The sequence below is a fragment of the Ochotona curzoniae genome, unplaced genomic scaffold, assembly GCF_017591425.1.
Source record: "Ochotona curzoniae isolate NIBS_2020 unplaced genomic scaffold, NIBS_Ocur_1.0 scaffold_3223, whole genome shotgun sequence".
NCBI classification, from domain to species: domain Eukaryota; kingdom Metazoa; phylum Chordata; class Mammalia; order Lagomorpha; family Ochotonidae; genus Ochotona; species Ochotona curzoniae.
Genome location: NW_024467108.1, coordinates 7,280,168 through 7,302,043, shown reverse-complemented (window position 1 = coordinate 7,302,043; position 21,876 = coordinate 7,280,168). Strand labels below are relative to the sequence as shown.

Genomic DNA, 21,876 nt, shown 5'->3' with positions numbered 1-21,876 from the left:
CTGCTTGTGGCCTGGGAAAGCAGTTGAGGATGGCCCAAAGCTTTGGGACCCTGCACCCACACAGAAGATGCTCCTGGCTTCAAATTGGCTCAGTTCTGACCTTTGCAGTCACTTGGGGAGTGAATCATCAGATGGACAATCTTTCTTTCTATATCTCCTTCTCTCTGTAAATCTGCCTCCCCAATAAAAATAAATAAATCTTAAAAAAAAAAATTTCCAGGGCCCGGCGCAATGGCACAGTGGTTAAGGTCCTTGCCTTGCACGCCCAAGATCCCATATGGGCACCGGTTCTAATCCCGGCTGCCCCGCTTCCCATCCAGCTCCCTGCCTGTGGCTTGGGAAAGCAGTCGAGGACGGCCCAAAGTTTTGGGACCCTGCACCCGTGTGGGAGACCCGGAAGAGGCTTCTGGCTTCAGATCCTTTCAGCTCCAGCCGTTGTGGCCACCTGGGGAGTGAATCATCGGATGGAAGATCTTCCTCTCTGTATATCCCCCTTTCCAATAAAAATAAAATAAATCTTTTAAAAAAAAATTTCCAACTTACAGGTATACTTCAAAAAGTTCATGAGGATTTAGAAGCAAAAGTTGTTGATTTGGTACCAAAAGACAATTTTTATTACTTGTCAAGTAATTTTTTTTTCAAAAATGCATTTTTTATGAACTTTTTGAAGACCTACATAGTATTTCCAATTACTTTATTCTTATTTCAGAAGTTCCCTATTAAGAAGGTGGATGGGAAATGAAATGTCACGAGCATTCTAACTTTATTCATAGGAGGTATGGTCCGAGATATCTGACATTGTATCTTTTGATAGAGAGTACAAGGAAACATTCAAAATGAATGTTGTACTAACTAGCTGGGAAGTTGGGATTATAGTCATGTCCTAGGTTTGTTTTCCATACCTACCACTTGTTTGCTGCTGCATGTATTCACCTCCTCGCCTCTTTCCTGGAGGAGGACAATGAACCAGATTCCCCATGGCCAGTGAATCATGTTAGTCAACACTCAGTCACTGAGTGAGAAACTTCTAGAATATGAACTCTTGAAGGATCCTTGGTGTTTTTCCCAAAGTCCTCAAATGACAAGAGTATCCAGAGGCAAGAGAGGGGAGTTCTTTGTGCACATCTCACGGATGGCTGACAAGGTTCAGATCACAGGCCAGGTTTCCTGACTTCCGGTTAGCTGTCCAAAGGATGCTGATGATACTGCTGTACCTTTGTATGATGCTGTGTGGCTTAATGTGCTCTGCGTGTGTGTTTACCCATGCATGCAGGCACATGCACACATACTGGCACAAAAAGCCAGTTTAGTCCACAGGGTCTTAGAATCATATCACTACATATACACGTTGATTTGTCAGTCTTAGGTAAGTTTACTTTGTGACCTTCAACTTCAGCAGTAGACCAAAAATAAGACATTTTTTCAGTTTTTTGTGAAAACAAGAATCCATTGAAAGCCTGTAGCATGGGTTCCATACATGTTATCTGTTAAATTTTTGGCTGATAAATCATGGCAGGTTTCTCTGTGATTTTCACAGCAGTCCTTTGAATATATTTGCCATGCTGCTCTTATCTCTCCAAAACTAAATTGTCCATCTGTGTTTTGCCCAAACTAAAAAAACCATTTTCACTCTGTGTAATTGATGCATTTACCAAATAAACCCTGCCAACTTCCCTGGTTGGAGGTGCATTATACTGAAGGCACAAGATAGCATTTAGCACTAGAAGCGTTTTTTTTAAAGATTTATTTATTTTTATTGGAAAGTCAGGTATACACAGAAGAGGAGAGACAGAGATCTCTCTATCCGATGATTCATTCCCCAAGTAGCCGCAACGGCCAGAGCTGTGCCAATCTGAGGCTAGGAGCCCGTAGCTTCTTCTGGGTCTCCCATGTGGGTGCAGGATCCCAAGGCTTTGGGCTGTCCTCCACTGCTCTCCCAGGCCACAAGCAGGAAGCTGGATGGGAAGCAGGGCCTCTGGGATACAACCAGGCATCCATATGGGATCCCAACATGTGTAAGGTGAGGACTTTAGCCACTAGGCTACTGTGCTAGGCCCTGGAAGTGTCTTTTGAAAAGTACTTCTGTTGGACCAGGCACAACGACTCAATTGGCTAATCCTCCCCTTGCAAGTGCCAGGATCCCATATGAGTGCTAGTTCATATCCCAGCTGCTCTATTTGCCTTTCTACTCCCTGTTTGTGGCCTAAGAAGCAGTGGAGGATAGCTCAGGTTCTTGGGCTCCTACACCCACATGGGAGATCCAGATGAGGCTTTTGGTTCCTAGCTTTGGATCAGCTCAGCTCTAGCTGATGTGGCCATTTGGGCCATGAACCAGCAGGTGGAAGATCTTTCAGTCTTTCCTTTTCCCTGTAAATATGCCTTTCCAATACAAATCAATCTTTTAAAAAATGTGTTACTGTTAATAAATGCCATCGTTTCAAAGGCTTTTCTGGGTTCAGGCAGCATCCTAAAAATGTCCTGGATGCTGACGTGGAATCCTGTGAGCAGATACCTGTCATACCATTTTGCACATAAAGAAACTGAGGCACACAAATATTAAATAACTTTGTCTTGTCCATATAGCTTAGTAAGTAAAGTAGCTGCAATTCAGACCCACGCAGTTTGGCTCCACAATGAGGGAGGATGGGAGTTATTTTAAAGGTGAGAAAATCCTAGACACGTGGGGGCCATGTTCTAGGACAGAGTAGGCAGGGAGGGGAAAGGCTAGAGAGACCTTTCTGCTTTCCATCTCGTGTCCACAGGAAGGGGCAGTGAGCACCCCTGCCTGCGGCCTAGATTCTTTTGACATGCTCTTAACTGTTAAGCCAGGCCCTGGGATGGCAGCTATAGCTGCTTGTCTGGCACCACTGGCACGTTTGCAGAGACTCCAGTGTGTGCACGTGGGCCTGGGGAGGACTCACCGTGGTCGTTCCTGCAGACCGCTGGCTTCACCGGAGTGCCCGTTCCTGCAGGAGGGCATCACAGCAGTGCTTTCCGTCTTCCTGGCGCCCTAAGCCTACTTTGCGTTCTTGACCTCTACTGTGGTTTTCCCTGGATCTGGTGTAGATGTCTTCATGCCCACTGGAGTCCACGTGCTACTGAACAGAGGGGAGAGGACAGCTGGGGCACTTGGCCGTGGTGCTTACATTCCTGGGGGGAGCATTCACTGGCCCCATTGGTATTCTAGGAGAGGCAGATATCAGGAAATTTTGATGTGCCATGAGATTCACAGGGAGAAACCCCCATGAGGGAGAGCCAAGGGGAACAAGGGGACTCGGGGAGCATCCTCAGACTGGGATGCAGGTCTGAGCACTGTGAAGGAGAGGAGGCAGACAGGAAGCACAGACAGCAGCCCAGAACCGAGGCAGTCTCACCTGGGTCCAAGTGAGCCCGGAAGCCAGTTTTCTGTGGAAGGAGCCCCATGTCTCTTTGGAACAGGCTGCTGTTGGTGTTCCTGCCGCTGGCTGAGAACAGCACAGAGGTACAGCCTCCGTGTGAGTGTTGAGAATGGAGAAGGATGCATGGGGCCAGCCACTCAGACCCTGGGACTGTCAGCCACACTGTCCACATCTGGAGATACAAAGGGCATCAGGGTGAGCCTGCAGGGTTCAGACTTGGAAAGGGGAGTGTCCTCAAGTTGGAAGAGACAGATCAAAGACAAAATATTAAGAGTGTCTTTCATTCAAGAGGCCAGTTAAGACACCATCATCCTTGGGCTTGAATCCCCGGCTGCACCTCCAGCTTTCAGCTTCCTGCTGAGTCGATCTGAGAAGGAGCCATGATGACTGAGTAGCTGGATTCCGGCTGCCCACGGGGAGATGTGGATTTAGTTCTAACTCCCGGCTGCAGCCCCAGCCCAGCCTACTGTGGGCACTGGGGAATAAACACCTGCATGAGAACTCTGCCCTTCCTGTGTTCTCTCTCTCTCTCTGCCTCTCTCTCTCTCTGCTTCTTTCTCTCTCTCTGCTGTGTGTAATTTGAAAAGAAACCCTGTAAGGCTTGGTAATGTGATAAGGAATGCCATTGAGGTCAGGTGGTCAGGCCAGACTTCTCTGAGCTTTCCTTCCCTTCTTGGTCATGTAGGAATGGTTTTGCTTTTAGTTCCATGGGATGTTGTACAGCAACTTTGCCATCTGTAAGGCCTAGGTTTCTCCTAATGCTGTGCTTCATATCAAATTGCCTGCTGCAGTGAGTTCTCAGTTCAGTGGGAAAAAGACTTGGTGAGAATGCTGATTTGGGCACTTCCTAAAAGCTTTATAGCATTGAGCAAATCATTCAATTTCTCTGGCTCTCAAGATTTGCAAATGTTAAATGCTATAGGCATCATTGCCCTGCCAACTTTTTAGGGTTGTTAGAAATGTCAAAGTTGTTGAAAGCAACCTAAAAAATTTTTGTTTTAGATGTAAGTAGTATCAAAAGATGCTTAGGAATCAGTTTATCAAAAAGCATACCAGATCTCGACACTGACAGTAACATTAGGAGAAATTCAAGATTATGTAAATAGAGAGATATGTTATGTACTGGAGAAGATTCAGTTATTATTGATATGTTAATTCTCTCCAAGTTCATCTATAGATTCAATACAGTCTCTCATAATCCCAATAGGTCTGTTTAAATTAAAGGGGAAAGTTCTAAATAAACAAATGAAGACATTGCTTTTTGTCAAAAGAACATACAGCACAGTGGCTTCTGGGCTGATCCTCCACCTGCAGCACTGGCATCCCGTATGGGCACTGATTCAAGTCCGGTCTCCTCCAGTTCCCATCCAGCTCCCTGCTAATGGCCTGGGTAGAAAATGACCCAAGTGCTTAGGTCCCTGCATCCACATGGGAGACGCTCCTGGCTGTGCGCTTCAGACTGGCCCAGCTCTGGCTGTTGCAGCTGCCTGGGGAGTGAGCCAGGTGAGGGATGATCTTTCTCTTTCTCCCCCTTTCAGCCTTTCTCCCTCTCCTCTCTTTACCTTTCTCTCCTCCTTTTCCCCTTCCTATCTCTTCTATTCTCTCCCTTCCTCCCCCTTTTCCCCTCTCCCCCCTCCCTTTCTTTCTCACTCTCCCACCCCATCCTCTCTCCCTACCTCTCTCCTTCTGTGTCTCCCCCACTCCCTCTAACTCCAACTTTCAAGTAAAATAAATAAATCTTCTAAAAAATAATTCAAAACGTTTTTAGCCATCATGTTGGTTCTTTTTTTTTTTTTTTTAAGGGAACTTCATGGAATCATGTTAGATATCTGATAAAAACTTTTTTTTTTCAAAAGTCAAAATGCATACTCAGAAGTCACATTTATTCTTCCTGCAGTTTGATCTGTCCCTGGAGGAAACACTGGCCAGACGCTGATGTTCTGACCTGGGTGTGTTGGACATGCCGGCACTGGGCTCAGTGACCCAGACTCCTTAGCAGTGGAGTATGACCCCTTGAGCCTCTGATATGCAGGTGGAATAAATGGTTAAGGATTACAAAGAGCAAGCTGGTGGTTTTCCAAGCCCGTTGGTACAAGTTTACCATGCTACTCCTTGGAGTCGTTGAACTCCAATAAACTGACCAGCAGGTTGTATGTTTGTGCCCGACATGTGCTGTGATAAAAATAAACATGATCTCTTGTTAGAGTTATTTTTCTTGTAATATTATTAATAGACTCTATGAGCTGACTTGTCTTTTCTTCTCTGGGTTATTATTTTAAAGTCTACCTTTGAGGTTCAGCTTACCTCTGCCTCCTCAGTGATGGACTTAACTATTTTGAAAGAGAATATGATTGTACAAACCAGAATTAAAGCTTCTGGTCTAGGGCCTGGCACAATTCTTCTGTAAGTATTCCGGGTCTGGCCATCCGTGCATCCTTTGTTACAGATACTTAGCTGAACGATGTAGAAGCAAATAGGTATAGCTGTATTCCATTAAAATTTGATAAAAACAAGACAGCTTTGACTTCTGGGCTGCAGCCTACTGACCACTCCCGCCTGAGGGTATACCCGACAGATCTCGCTATGGAGTCTTTACCTGTTGTCCTCCCAATGGTGTTAAAAAAGAAATCTCTTGCTTTTTAACCCAGGATGATGAGCAGAGAAACCATAGAATGAAAGCGCAGAGATTATTGTGACTTCTGGAGGCAGTAGCTGAGAGAGAGCTGCCCGCTGCAAGTGGGCTCCTACCAGCGTCCCTGGCTTTATGTTCCTCTAGTTACCATGCAAAAGTCTTTTTTTTTTTAAGATTTATTTTTTTATTTATTGGAAAAACAGATATACGGAGACGAGGGAGAGACAGAAAAGAAGAGCTTCTAATTTATTCCCCAAGTGGCTGCGATGGCTAGAGCTGTATCGATCCAAAACCAGGATTTTGGAGCCTTTTCTGGCTCCAAACACACAGGTGCAGGGTCCCAAGGCTTTAGGCTGTCCTTGACTGCTTTGCTAGGCCACAAGCAGGGAGCTAGAAGTGAAATGGTGCAGCCAGGATTAGAAACTGTGCCATATGAGATCCTGGCTGCATGCAAGGAGAGGACTTTGGCCCCTAGGCTACAGTGCCGGGCCCAATGCAAAGGTCTTTTAGGCACATTTGCACCCTCTGGGACAGATCCTATGTCTGATCAGACCTCCAAGTGTCTGTGAACACAGAGTTCAAGTTTTCCCACACCAGTGACCTCTCACAGTGCAGGACTAAGGGAGAACTACTCTATGAGCAAGAATGTGCAGGACTTGTAGCATGGCTTACTGCGCAGGACACCTGTATAGATTCCTGTTTTGTAAGTTAGGAGTTCAGAATTTAGGGCCTGGCAGCATGGCCTAGCAGCTAAAGTCATCACCTTGAACATGCCGGGATCCCATATGGGCACTAGTTCTAATCCCAGCAGCTCCATTTCCCATCCAGCTCCCTGCTTGTCGCCTGGGAAAGCAATCAAGGATGGCCCAAAGCCTTGGAACCCTGCACCCGCGTGGGAGAGCTGGAAGAGGTTCCTGGCTCCTGGCTTCGGTTCGGCATAGCATCGACCCGTTGCGCTCACTTGGGGAGTGAATCATCGGACGGAAGATGATCTTCTCTGTCTCTTTGTATATCTGACTTTGTAATAAAAATAAATAATTTTTTTTATATAAAAGGGAGTTTGGAATTTAGACACCATCCCTCCGTTTCATTAGTAAGCTGAGACTTGGTACCCAAGACCACCCTACCTGTCCCAAAGCCACAGTTCTGCCTCAACTGTCATTAATTCCCCAGGCAAATCTGGAGTTTGTAGAGTGTCAGCCTCACCATCCAGACTGGACCACTCCAATGTCTTGTTTGTGCGATTATTACTCACATAATTATAACAGATGGCACTTGTGTTTTATCTCAATTACAGTGAGCTTTTTTTTTTTTTTCTTTTCTTGAGTTTATGTGTTTGAAAGGGCAGGGGAGAGAGAGAGAATCTTCCATCATTTTGGATGTGCTGGTTTACTCCCAAAATGACTGCAACAACCAAAGCTGGACATGATAGGCCCGAGCATAGAGCTTGTTCCATATCTCCCATGTGGGTACAGGAGCCCAAGCACTTGGGCCGTCATCTTCTGCTGCTTTCCCAGCACATTAGAGGGAGCTAGATTTAAAGTGAAGCAAATAAGGCAAGAACTGGAACTCTCATTTTGGAGGCCAGTGTGGCAGTTGACAGCCTAGCCCACAATGCCACAGCACTGGCCCTGCCGGTGGGCTTTTAGTGAGAGTCACTGTGAAGGAAGGCAAGGATAAGTTATCTCTTATAGCACTGACTATCTTTAAAATACAGTGATATAGTTTCAGTATATTTGTGGAAGAGTTAGAAGGGGCAAATGCATCGTTAACACATGAGCTTCAGATACCCGCTGAATCAATGGCTTGATTCCCATGGGAGGATTCATGGAGTGCAAAAGTTGCTTAGGGCAAGGTGAAATGCTGCTCTGAATATGCGTTTTTTTTGGCCATTGCAAATAAGACAAAGGACTAATGCACTGTTTGGGGCTGGCCTGATGCTGCCAGCACAATGCCTACCAAAACATGCTCATGACCCTAAGAAACTGAGAAAAGAACTTCATTTCAAATGTGAGTGAACTTTTGAAGATGGGCCATCTACCTAACCCAGACTCTATGCAAAGTAGAAGGATCTGTCGCCCTGTGTTACAAGGTTGGTGTGTCCAGTCCAGGGAAAACAAAGCCTGTCCCTGCCTCTCTCTCAAATGAGCAGGACAGTGCGTGGCTAACTGTAGACTTGATATCCCCAAACTGAAACACATACAGCCCAGAAAACCTCACTAAGTGGTAGCCGTTTCTTGCAACCTGAAGAACAGTTTATATTTGGTCCTGGAGCCAGTCATTCATTCATTCTGGGTCAGAGTGTGTAGGGGGCAGGGAGAGATGCCCACAGACCTTCCTGCCATCCGGTGTTTATTGGACACTTCCTTGTTCTAATCCTGGCATTTACTGGTCGTGAACATTGTGCAAACCACTGTCAGAGAAGCAGAGATGATCTAGATCCTGCCTCTGTCAGCCCACAACCTCGTTTTCTATGAGTTCAGCATTCCCAACAAAATAAATGGCAGCATGTGGCACAATACTCTGAAGCATGGAAGAAGCTGGGAGTAGTGAGACGTTTGCATCTCCAAAGGGAGATGCCCTGGACCAAGGGTGAGCAGGGACTGGCCAGAAAGCTATAGCCGCTCTCTGAGCATCAGTTTTATACTGTGCATACAGTTTTATATCAGGTTTATACCGCGGGGCCGTGTGCACCAGGGCAGAGAGTCCTGCCTTGAGCCCCAGGCTCTGAGACTTTGTGTGTTCTGGGCTCCTTCCCTGGAAGGGGGATGGGGCGCCCAGAACTCCAGACGGGTCTCAGGGGAGCTCATGTTACTGCCTCTCTCCACTTCCCCCTTTCTTCTTTCTCTGCTTTGCAGTTCTTATAAACATGAAGAAACTTATACTTTTTAACCAGGGGTGTTATTTATATTAGTCTTTGGTGGCTTCATCCAGCAAGTGTTTACTTGCCATGCAAACGTGAGTGATTTTATAAACTCGCAGAAACATGCGCAGTGAGCCAGTGACCGGCTGAGCAGATCTCACGGCTTGACTATCCCGTTGCATCCCCCGCTGCCCCCCGCCGCCGGGTCTGCGTAACCTTGGGCCTTGGGCGAGTTGTCTCCCTTCCCTGGGTGGCAGTTTCTCTGACTGTGGATTTGGGGATTGGAGGCAGGGAGAAGGACAGAGGCAAATAGATCAGACCGAGTTGCCATATTATAAAAGTGACTATGTGAAGCAAAGCCATTTTGTTTTAACCTTAAATTTATGCATTCTTCCCCTAATTATGAGGTAAACCAGGAGATTTTGAGGACTATTCCTCCTTAAATAATTTCAAGCTTGTGCTAGTGAGTTAAAATGATCTGGGGCTATCAACACAATGACACGCTCAACACTTATCAGGCTGTTTTCATTTTTAGAATTCTCCTGCCCTCCTAATATTTGAATTTAAGAAAAAATGATTTTTTTGTTTCTTTCATTTTATTTTAAATGCAGAGAGGCACAGATCTTCATTTTGCTGATTAATTCGCTAAATACCTGCAGTACCAAGCCTGAACCTGGCAGAAGCCAGGAGCCCAGAGCTCAATCCAGATTTACCATACCAGTAGGAACCTCATTATTTGAGCCAGCACCCTGACTGCCAGAGTCTACATTAGCAGGAAGCTGGAAACAGGTGCCTGACAAGGGTATTGAACGCAACCACTCTAATAGGGAAGTGAGCATCTTAACTAGTCTTCTATCTGCTAGGCCAGCATCAGCTCCTTCCTGTTTCTCAGCCTTTTACACACAGTACTCACCCGTACAATCCTATACCGTTCTGTTTTCAAAAATATTTCATCCGTGTTCTTTTTGGAATCTTAAAATTTTACCGCCATCTCACTTCTAGGAATAAATGATGGCACTAGCGTCAAGCCAGCAGCTATTTATTGCATACTTACTCGTGACTATTGACCTGTGCAGTCATGTGCACATAAAAGACATTTTATTCAAAAGCAGCTCACAGCCCCAACATGGTAGCCTAGTGGTTAAGGTCCTTGCCTTGCACGTGCCTAGATCCCATATGGGCGCCAGTTCGTGTCCCAGCTGCTCCACTCCCTTCCAGCTCCCTGCTTGTGGCCTGGGAAAGCAGTCAGGGATGGGCCAAGCCTAGACACCCTGCACTCACGCGGGAGACCCCAAGGAGGCTCTTGGCTTTGGATCAACAAAGCTCTGGCCATTGTGGCTCATTGGGAAGTGAACCAGCAAATGATGTCTCCTCTCTGTATATCTTCCTTTCCAATAAAAATAAATAAATCTTAAAAAATTTTAAAAAAAGGTTCGCATATGCACAGTGTTCCTTTATCACTTATAATTGAGGGCTGGCGTTATGGTGCAGTGGGTTATGCCAGATTCTGTAGTTGGATCAGTTGAAGTCCCTGCTATTCCATTTTCCATCCAGCTCCCTGCTAATGTGCCTGGGAAGGTAGCAGGAAATGGCCCATGTACTCAGATCGCTGCCTACTTGTAGGGTGGCATGGTTTTGGCCTAGCCCAGGCCTGACCCATCGTGGCCATTGGGGAGTGAACCAGAGGATGATTGATTGATTGATTGATTAGATAGATAGATAGGTAGATAGATAGACACTTTTAAGTCTGCCTTTCAAATAAATAAAATAAATATTTAAAAACATGATGATGGATAAAAAAATACTGATTGCCATGCTGTCTGTGTGACAGACACTCTAGCCATTGTAACATGATGGGATGTCACTACCTCTTTTTGTACAATGAGAGTGTAGCACCTGCAGTTATGTACAATATGCAGTACTTGACCATGAGAATGAGCAACCACATTACTGCTTTGTATATTCACTGTGCTGTTATGTTAGAGTACGCTCCTTCTCACTGTAAAGCAAGTGTAACTTGCTGTACGGAAGGGAGCCTGTTCAGTTTATTCACAGCATCTCTGGCTTGCTTCAAGAGTCACCTGCAGTGTCTAGCCTCCTACCATCCAAATTTGTCTAAATGCATTCTGTGATGTTCTCACTCTGACAAAACCACTGAAAATGCAGTTCTCAGAATGCTTCCCATCACAAAGTGACACATGAGCAATTCATCCCATCAGGTCCTCAAAAGAACCCTGCCGAATGGATGTTTGCTTGACCTCTGCCCATGTGAGAAACGAGGTGCAAAAAGATGAAACATTTTTCTCTGCACCCTGCAATAAAATTATTTCAGAACCTGGGCCCCTGTGTTTCTGGGAAGTTCAGCTCAGAGCTGTTTCTGGTACTCAGTGTTCCCTTTGGAGTTGGCCGCAGATACACAGTGAGAACGTGGATTTTCAATGTGTAGCTTTATTGATGGAAAGCTTTTGGAAGTATTTATTCTTTAAATTGGCTTCCAGAACCTGCTTTGTCCTTGGTTTTTCAGTAGGCTCTAACTCTTCTTCCTCTACCTGGGAATTAAGAGCGAGATATTGTTAAAACCATGCCAGTGGGAAATAGATTTTATAAGGGGAGAGGTGGTGAGACATCATCTCTGAGCAGGTTAAACTGCTACTTGCCAAAAGTCCCAGTATGAGCACTGGCTGCCCCACTTCCCAACCAGCTCCCTGCCAACGTGCTTGGGAAAGTGGCACAAGATGGCTCAACTACTCAGGTCCCTGTCACCCCCATGGGAGACCCAGATGGAGTTCCAGGCCCATTTCTAGACACTGCAGCCATTTGTGAATAAACCAGCCTATAGAATATATTCATTCATTCTCTGTCTCTTCTTTCTTCCCTTCCTCTCTCCCTTCTCCTCTCCTTCTCTTTCTCTCTGTCTTCATGCTACCCTTTATTTATTTTTTTTTTAAAGATATTTTAAACTTTTATTTGAGAGGTAGATTTACAGAGAAGGAAAGAGAAATGAGAGGGAGAGATGTTCCATCTTCCATCTGGCCCCTAACCCTAGATCCTTCCTATCCTAATCAACTATGTAAACATCATAAAGATTAAAAAAAAAAAAAGAAAAATAATTAAAATATAAATGATGAAAACAGAGCAACAGGGGCTCCCATCCACGTACTAACCAGGCCTGACCCTGCTTAGCTTCACTAATTCAGACAAGATCATGCATGTTCAGGATGGTGTGGCCATAGACACTATGAGCTCCAAACCACACTCTAATAGGAAGCTGTGTACTTGCTGTGCCACAATACTGACCAGAAGCTTCTTACCAGACCGCCCACATGGGTGCAGGACCCAAGGACTTGAGCCATCCTTCATTGTTTCCCCAGACCATAAGCAGAGAGTTGGATCAGCAGTGGAGCAGCCAGGACATGAACCAGCATCCACATGCTGCTACCAATGGAAAGATTTCATGCTACCCTTTAAACTAATGAGCAGTTCTTACACTTTTTAAGAAATAAAAACTGGGGCACTGGGGGTATTTGCAGTGATTAGGTCACCAGTCCCAGCTGATGTCCAATATCAGAGTGCCTGGGTTCGAGTCCCAATTCCTCTTTCAAATCCAGCTTCCTACTAATACATACCCGGGGAGGTAGCAGAGGATGGCTTATGTGCTTATATCCCTGCTGCCCATGTGGGAGACCCAGACTGGGTTACTGGCTCTGTTTTCAGCCAAACCCAGCCCTAGCTATTGCAAGCATTTGACAAACTAGTACATAGATTTTTTTTCTCTTCTCTTCTCTCTCTCTGTCTCTTTCAAATAAAATGAAAACACTTTAAAAACTTTTAAACACAGTGCTCCTTGTGTAAATAGAACTCAACCATCTGAGGTGGGATTAACTCTAAATCTCCCTGCTATAACTTTAATGTGTATCCTTGATCTAATCCTAGTCCTACCTTTTATGTAGACAAAACAAGACCTGGGGAAATGGTGTGCCCCAGTTTCCTCAGCCAGCTGGCAGGAAAGCTGTTGTTTGACTGCCTGGCTTAAGGCTAATCCCATTCGCCCAGCACAAGCCTCGAGGGGGTTCTACCCTCTGTACGCCTGAAAAGAATGTGAGTTGAAGACACTGAGGTCTGTTTCAGTTCCAGCAATTGTCACTTTCCAGCCACTTGACCCCAAATTCATTCCTGACTCCTTAGAACCAGTTTCTTCAACTCCCTCATCCACTCCCCTGCCACCAGGAAAAAAAAAAAAAAAAAAAAGGAAGGAATAATATCACCTGGCAAGGTACGTTAGAGGCACATAGAGGGTACTTATGAAATGACAGCTATGACTGTTACAGTCAATGCTGTCCTTTTGGTTTTCATTAACGCCCCACGTTTCATCAGTAAGGGTAGCATGGTGACTCACGCAGTGGAATTCCCTTTCCAGCAGCCACTGTCATCCAAAAGCAGTTCGTAGCTCTTGGTCAAGCTCAGGGTAGTAACCAGCTCCGTGTGTATTCCAGGAACAGGAGCCTTGAGAACAGCTGGGTAGTGGACTGACTGCTGTGCGTTGTCTAATCCTGCCAACAGCAGCCCTAGCAAATGTGGCCCCTGAAGAACCAGTGAAAAAGCGGCTGTATTCCTGTGTCTAGGATCACTCAGCCCGAGTTAGCAGAGCCAGGCTCCGAGGCTGGTCTGGGTCATGACATGTCCCTTGCTCTGCTGCCTCATGGGCTCTGAGACCCACTTGAGGCTTGAGGGTGGGAATGATTTGTGGGGGCAGAGGATAAATATAAAAGGGCACAGAGATAAGAGTGCTGGTCATTATTTAGCCAGTCATCTTTTCCAGAAACGCCCGCCAAGTGCTCCTTTCCTGCTCCTGTTATCACTAGCCCGTTGATGGCCGGGCTGGCTGGGCCTGCGCTCCTCTGCTGAAATCCTTCACTGTTTTCCTGTTCTAGAGTTTTGCAAGAAAATGGGAGGAGTGTGTACATACCGGGCAGGCATCCCGGGGCGAGCGTGGAAAAGAAAGGGGAGTGATTCTGTAGGGACCTAAAAAGAAGCCAGGAAGAAATAAAATAAAATAAAATAAAACCCTCTTTAAAAGAAAACAAATTGACTCAGACTTTTTGTGGATATTATCTTTAGTCTAGACTTAGAGATAGAAGCCGAGGCCAGGAGTCTGGAAACTTCCAGTTTCTTCTGGCAGTATAAGCGACCTGCCTAATGACCCAAGATCCACCTTTGCAGTCGCCCTTACAGCTGAGTATCAGAGAAGCTCCACTCCACACACGGCTTTGTTTTGTCTTCCTGCCTGGACGGGTGGGGAATCCTTAGGCAATAAAACCGAATGCTGTTCATGCTGTATGCAAGGGCCTGGGTTCACTCTCCTCCCCATGTGGAGTTCAACTCCGAATCCAACCCAGGAACACAGAGAGGGCAGGTGAAGAGATGGCCTCCCAGTGTGAAGCATGTGAACTGAGGCTGTAGGAGCCCTGGGTATGATCTCACAGCTGGGCACTGGGCCCCCGGCCTCCTGTACGCATCCTGTGCATAAGTTTCACCCCATGAGAATTAAAATTCCAGCTCACTTGAGTGTTTTGAAATACCAAGCCATGTGTTCTTGTTGGTTTGTTTTGCTGAAATTAATGGTGCCTGGCTGTGGTTAAGGGGTGAAGTCCCGAACAGGAAGTTGGAGGAGGGCGAGAAGGAGGTATGGGGAACTGAGGGCACAAAAACTAGCGTGTCTCTTACTGTAATATGTGTTTCAGCAGAATTGAGAGAGCTTCCAGCTGCTGGTTCACTCTGAAGTGGCCACAACAGCTGGGCTGGCCAGGCAGAAGCCAGGAGCTTGGGACTCTCTCCAGGTCTCCCACATAGGAGACAGGACTCAAGCACGTGAGCCATGATCTGCTGTTTCCCGGGTGCTTTGGCAGGGAGCTAGACTGGAAGCAGGATGGCAGCAGGGACTTGAAATAGGATTCAAGTATTCCAAGCAGTGGTTTAATCCACTGTGCCGTAGTGCCCAGTGCCAATGTAGGTTGGTAAGGACTTTGTATCAGCTGAGTATTCACTTTCCCCTTCAAAAAGGAAGTGATGAGGCTGGCATTGTGGTGAAGTGGGTTAAGCCACTGCCTGTGATGCCACTGTGCTTTATGTGTCAATTTGAGACCCAATTGCTCGACTTCCAATCCAGCTCTCTGCAGATGATGGCGTGGGTGCTTGGACCCCTGCACCACAACTGGCAAGGAGCTCCAGACTCCTGGCTTCCACCCGGCTCAGTCCCCACCAGCCACTGAGGTCACTTGGTTTTTGAACCAAAATATAGATTTCTCTATGTCTCCCATTTTCTGTGTAACTCTGCCTTGCAAATTACTACATTTTTTAAAAAGAAGAAAAGAGAAAGACTTAAAACCACACTTTTTTTCATATACTCCTATTAATTTCTTACATGCATTTAACCCCACATGCTTTCCAAAGGGCATGTGTGTGTGTGTGTGTGTGGTTTTTCAAGCCCACTAAAAGTACTATCACAGGGTTGTGCAATCTTTACCACAATTTACTTTTAGAACAGCCTTATCATGCCAAAAAGAAACCCTGTGCCCAGCAGCAGTCACTTCCCATTCCCCACACCTGTAAACCCTGGCCTTAAGCAAACTTGAATTTTTTTTTAATATTTATTTTTATCGGAAAGGCAGAGTTATATAGAGAGAAGGGAAGACAGAGAACTCTCTCATCCACTGGCTCACTCCCCAAATGGCCACAACAGCTGGAATTGGGTCTGTCCAAAGCCAGGAGCTTCTTCTGGAGCTCCCACATCTGATACAGGATCCCAAGCTTCCTCCATTGCTTCCCCAGTCCACAGCAGGGAGCTAGATGAGAAGTGAGACAGGCAGGATTTGAACTGTTGCTTATATGGGATGTCAGCACATGTGTTAGAAGCTTGCCATGCTATGCCACCACACCTGCCCCCTAGACATACATGAAACCCTTAGCCTTATGTTTTCATTAGCATAATGGTATAACTTGTATCCTAATAATAATGCATTGTATAGGCTGTGTCACACTTTTTTGTTAATGAATGAGTTGATGAACATTTGGCTTATTACTGCTTTTTGACTATTATGAATAAACCAGCTGGAGCAGAAGTAGAGCAGGTGGCACATGAACCACTGTCCATACGGGATGCTGGTGCTACAATGGAGGCTTATGTTACAGCATAGCACTGGTCCCATGGACGTTTCTATTTATTTATTTTAAGCTTTAGTTATTTATTTGAAAGGATAGAGCAACAGAGAGGTCTTCTCTCCTTTGGGTCACTCCCTAAATGCCGTCACAGCTAGGTCTGGGCCAAGCTGAAGTCAGGAACTAGGAACTGTGTCTTCTCCCATTTGGGCAGGAACTGAATGGAAAGTAGAGCAGCTGGGTCATGAACTGGTACCATGTGGGTTCCCAGTACATTAAAGCAAGGATTTAACCACTAAGTTATTGCACCAGGCCCTCAAATAAAATTTTAAATAATTTTAAAATAACACAGATCAGAGCTTCATTCCTCTTTAAAGTTGAGTAGTATTCCATTGTCGTCTGGGTGAACCACATTTTGTTTTTCCATGCATCAGCTGATGGACAGTTGAACTCTCTGGCTGTCCTGAGAATCACTGTAGACATCCGTGGGCAGGGTTTTAGTGTTTTAATCTTTCAACAGCACTCTGTGCAGATAGGGGGGATAGTATAGTCCCTTTACACAGATAGAGCAGCTGAGGCACGCAAGGCCCATGTGGACCAGCTCAAGGCAAATAGCAAACTCGAGGCAGGTCCACAGACAGCCAAGTCTTTCAACTGTTAGCCTAATACATCTGGGTTTTTTTTTTTTTTTGTGGAATGTTTGGGATTGTGATTGCAAGGTGGGCTGCTGGATGATGACGGAGCCCAGTTCACAGCCCAGTGTGTAAAGCTAGGAGTCGAGCATGTTGTCTGAAGGGAGCAGCTTTCGATGGACAGAAGAGCACAGAGCCCCATCAGGTCACTCGCAGGCCGGTCATCAGGCTAGCAAGGGGGACACGGGGGAAGGGAGGACAGAGGTACTATGTCCAAAGTGGGAAACCCTTATTCCAGAAAACCTGACTCTGATGTCAGCTTTGCAGTTATGTTTCCTCTGATAGACAGGAAATCATCGTCTAAAGGTTTTCAGTTTTATTGCACTACGTTAGTTTTCTAGGGCTGCGATAACCAAGTACCGTGAACTGGGGAGATTCAAGCAACAGAAAGGTATCGTCTCCTGCTCCAGGAGGCTGCACGGCCGTGGGTAGGATACTGACAGTACTTGTTCCTCCTGGGTGCCCCTTGCAGGAGAATCCATGTCTGCCTTTCTCTGGGGTCACCAGGGGCTGCCAGCAGTCCGTTCCCTTGCTCCGTCCCCGCATGGCCTTCTGCTTGCCTGCGTCTCTATCTTTTTCATGAGGACATCAGTTATTAGATTGGGGGCCCACAGTGATCCGGTTACATCCACAAAGACTGATTTTTTTTTTCCCTCCTATGATGCAAAGAACTGTTTTTAAAATAAGGTCACAGACTGGTGTTCCAGGCAGACATGATTTTGGGCACTGTTCCCCCAAGTGACAGGCACCAAGGAATAGTCAGAGATGTTGAAACGTGCCAACAGAAGTGAGAGTCTGGCAAAGTTGAACGCCAAGGCAGCTTGGAGAGAACTTTGCTGGAGCTCACTCCGTTGGATGGGCTGGCTCATTTTCTGGCTACAGCTTTGTGCTGGTGGAACTGAATTCCTTTAGCTTGAGGACCCCAGACAGCGGCATTGTGACTTCATCTTCTTAACAGACCTTTTGCAACTTCTGTGGCTTTGACCTTGAGACACAAGCATATTTGGAGTGTGTGTGTGTGTGTGTGTGTGTGTGTGTGTGTGTGTGCGGCAGGAATAATTTTTTTAATTCAACACACATATTTATTGAATCCCTACTATGTGCCAGGACTGTTCGAGGCACCAGAGGTACAGAAGTGAGTAGAACATGCTCTGAGCACCCACAGCAGGACAGATACTTGAGACTCGGTTTGTGTTTCATCCCTGTGGGTAGTGTAGCTTGATGGGTAAAGAAGGAAGGGAGGCCAGCAGGTGAAGTGACTCCCCCTGAAATCTTTAGGCAGACTGGGGTGCATCCATAGGACTCCACAGCCAGGAACCAGCAGGTGGGTCTCTCCTGTTGCCTTCACACCCACACACGTCTCAGACACAGGAGCTTGAGGAGTGTCCCAGGGGACCAGGCTAGCATCATGGGGGGAGGGGCAGCACGGAGAGTGTCAGACTGTCAGATTATCCTGCAGGAGTGGAAGAGCCCGTGAGTGCTGTGTGCTTTTATCAACACACAGTGAGGTGTGTCACATGCTAAGGATGAAATCTTGAAAAACTAGGCAGTGTGTCTCTGCCCTCACTGAGGTCACAGCCCAACATCCCAGGAGATGAGAGCGATGCTTGTGTCTTCTTGGAATCCTATAAGAACAGAGTTGAATAAATAAATAGGACAGTGCCTTTTAAAGAGAAATACCTTTTTAGGTGGCGGGGGAGGGGGAGGAAGACAGAGATCTAATATCCACTTAGTTCATTCCAAAATGCCCACAACAGCCAGGGCGAGGCCAGGCTGAAGTCAGGACCCAGGCACTCCATCCAGGCCTCTCACCTGGTGGCAGGGACCCAGTGACTTACCACCTTCCCGAGGATGCAGGTTAATAGGATGCTGCCTTAGCAACACACTGGCCAGAACTTGAACGAGGCCCCTGCGTGCAGGATGTGGACATCAAATGGTAGTTCCGCCCCAGGAGCAGGAACAGAAGCTGAGGGAGCAGACTGGATGATCCCAACCAGGAGAGGCTCTGCAGGCATAGGAGAGTCTGCAGCAGACCCCCGGGGAGGGAGGGCTCCCCAAAGAGATAGTTGAGACTAGAGCCTACCCACCTCCCCCACCCCCAGGCTAGCTTTCTGCACAGGCACAGCTGGCGTCCATTCCCTGCTCCGGGTTCCCTCTCTGCTGCACCATGAGAGAGTTCATCTGGCAAAAGTAATGGAGTAATGGAGCCATTGATTCTCTTCACAAATGTCCAGTTCACTCCCTCCGAGACCTGTCATGGGAATTCACGGTGGAGGTCAAGACAGCTGGCAATGGAACAGCTTCCCCTCCAGGCCCCATGCTGCTGCTGGTCGCTGCTGAGCACAGCCAGGAGCTGGCCCTGTATGCGTCCCAGACCACTGAAGACTAATTACTGCTGCGAAGCATTTATGAGCTGGGGATCCTGCCCGGGGCTTTGAGAAGGGCACATTCTGAAATCTGTCAGAAAACAGGAAGTAGAAAGAGAACTGTGTCCCTTGTGATAGAACCAGAAGAATCCCCGGAAGCCGCCTTTAGCACCACGAAAACATCACCCCACTAGGTAGCCTGTCGCCCAAGATGGCATCTGTAAGCCTTCATTTCTGCATTTCTCTGTTGGAATTTTTGGATGCTGAGTGAACAGTTTTGCTTATTCTGCAAACACTGTGTGAAAACCTTCTCTGCACCTTGCTTTTTTCGGTGAAGTCTATGATAGCCTCACAACTCCCTGCTCAGACGCTGATGCAACAGAAGCCTGCGCCAAACGCTGGAAGGCCAGGAAGACGAGAGAGAATGTGGTGTCCGTGCAGGGAGAGTCTGCTGTGAGTTTGTCAGTAGAGCAGAAGTGAAATCCAGGCAGAAGGAACAGCACAAGCCCCCCACCCCCCGCAAAAACAAAAAAAAATTACAAAAGGGGCTGGTGTGTTCAGAGACTGATGATGCTTCCATATGCCTTGTTTATGGGTGGAGAAAAGCAGGAAATAGGTCAGACTGTGAAAGGCCTTGTGTGTTGTGCTAAGGAATTTGGGCTTAGAGAGCCAGCCAAATGAATAATGCCCTTGCCTTGGGGTGTAGCACTCTCAGCTATTATCAGTCCTTAATACCTCACTTCCTTTCTAACACAACACTGGAGCAATTTTTGATAAGAGCAAAGGTGGTGGGTAGGGGAGGGAGTTGTGTGCGCCACCCCCCCAAAAAAAAAATCCACTGCCAGAATGGTGGGGAAAGGGCTGTCCTGGGAGCAGCCCGGGGTCCAGTCTGCAGGATGGTGGGGTGCATGGCTGTCCTGAGAGGAACCCAGGGTCCAGTCTGCAGCCACAGCTCTGATGTATTTGTGCTTTCATCAGTAATGCAGTCAGGTCCAGTGTAGGTCGGTCAATGAGTCCTCTGTCAACAGAGCTTCATGGAAAAGCACTAGCTGTGGATCTGAGGGGGTGACAGCAGGAACTGCCAACAAGGAGGACGGTGGTGGAAGCCACTACTGAGGCTGAGCTGGCCAGAGAGCCGGGGTCACGCTCCAGGCTCAGGGGTTGCCACATCTGTCATAGAGCTGCCTGTCAGCAGCCCCTGGGCTGGTCCTGAGCAGGGCAGAGGTCCAGCCCTCCACCCAGGGCACCTGGAGGCACCAGCCCAGCCCTTGAGAGGGACCAGGTGTGTGCCAGGGAGAGGTCACTGCCGGATCACCACCCTTGGCTCTTTTTGCTTTCTCTGACAGCTGGCCACTTCAGGATGAGGACCTGTTCCTGTGCCCTTCACAGAGCGCTTTGTTGTTTCCACAGAGTCCCTGAGAAACATCGCCTCCGCTGGTCACGGTCCCCGCTCCTCGCCAGCCGAGTTCAGCGGCTCCAGTCAGCACCTGCTCCGAGAGCGGAAATCCTCCGCCCCGTCGCACTCCAGCCAGCCGACTCTGTTCACGTTCGAGCCCCCCATGTCTAACCACGTGCAGCCCACCTTGTCCACCAGTGCACCTCAGGAGTATCTCTACCTGCACCAGTGCATCAGCCGGAGAGCAGAAAATGCCAGGTAGGCGTCAGCCAGGGCCGCTTGTGGGGCCTTGATCCTGCACAGGGCCTGCCCGTTTCTAGTCCCTTGGCCTTAAGGGCTTTAAGACCACAGAAAAAATGTTACGTCTTTTCAGGTAAACAAGTATTTCTAAAAAAAAATATATATATATATACTTTTTGCTTATATCATCTTCAGATCTTAGCAGTATCACCTGCAGTTCTGAAGAAATTTCCCATTATCAAAAACTGCTTTTTAAAATGTAGTTTTGGGGTGGCAGAGAAGGAGAAGGCATCAAGGGTTAGATTTTCAGAACTGCAAGAACTGAAGTCAGTTTGCTCAGAAGCCCCTTGTGGCCAGTGGCTACCACCCTGGATGGCCCAGGTATCAGTATTTCTGTCATCACAGAAATTGCTAGAGCCGGGACTCCCTGCTGTGGAATAGCAGTTCTGGGTTTGGGGGTTTTGTTTGTTTTTTGAATTTCTTTTTTTTTATTATACATTTTATTTTTTATGATGATTACATGGTGGATCAGGGTGGGAAGGATTGAGATTTAGGGAAAATTGGGTGTACTCATTGCTTCCAAATTTGCTATTTCTTCTTGTTGTTTCTGGGGGGAGGGGAGAGACAAATGGGGAACCACTCATGAATTTCTGCATGTCCCAGTACCCACCCAGGGATGAGGAACCAGCACCTCACAGCAACCCAGAGTCTCAGTGTGTGCACATTCCGAGGGTTCTGCCCAAGCGGTTTGGATAGGTCTGAAATGCTGCCGATTTCACCAATCCATGCATGATGTCACCCTCGCAGTGACCATTGGCTCCATTCACTGAGATGCTTTGCTGCATTGTTTGTTTGGGGTAGTTGTCCAGTTAGTTCTGTTCTTCTGCTACAACACCAGAGGAACTGCCAGTTCATTTTCTTTTTGATGATGTTTATGTAGTGGATAGAGATGCTCGCCCATGTAGACCATCAGTTAGGGTGGGGAGAGTCGAGGAATGGGGGAAAGTAGATGCAACAACTGCCTCTAACCCCTTTTTTTCTTCCTGTATATGGGGAAAATACGGAGAAAGGGGAGAGGGCCACGTCCAGGGGCTGGCCACTCGATGTCATCCCAGGGTCCTTGATGTGGGGTGT

At 47.1% G+C, this 21,876-nt stretch overlaps 1 protein-coding gene and 1 long non-coding RNA gene across 2 annotated transcripts in view; one reads left to right on the top strand and one right to left on the bottom strand.

Annotated features, from left to right (window-relative positions):
* The window catches only part of GAB2 (GRB2 associated binding protein 2), a 186,597-nt gene that overhangs the window by 150,375 nt on the left and 14,346 nt on the right, over positions 1 to 21,876 (top strand). Inside the window, exon 3 of the mRNA XM_040964084.1 lies at positions 20,517 to 20,760. Coding sequence (XP_040820018.1) covers positions 20,517 to 20,760 — 244 coding nt within the window. The remainder of the gene's footprint in view (positions 1 to 20,516; positions 20,761 to 21,876) is intronic.
* Positions 17,707 to 19,271, bottom strand: LOC121145338. The gene is made up of 2 exons (XR_005881996.1): positions 18,579 to 19,271; positions 17,707 to 18,365 (listed from the first exon to the last, which is right to left on the bottom strand). It is a non-coding gene; the product is annotated as an uncharacterized LOC121145338 (long non-coding RNA).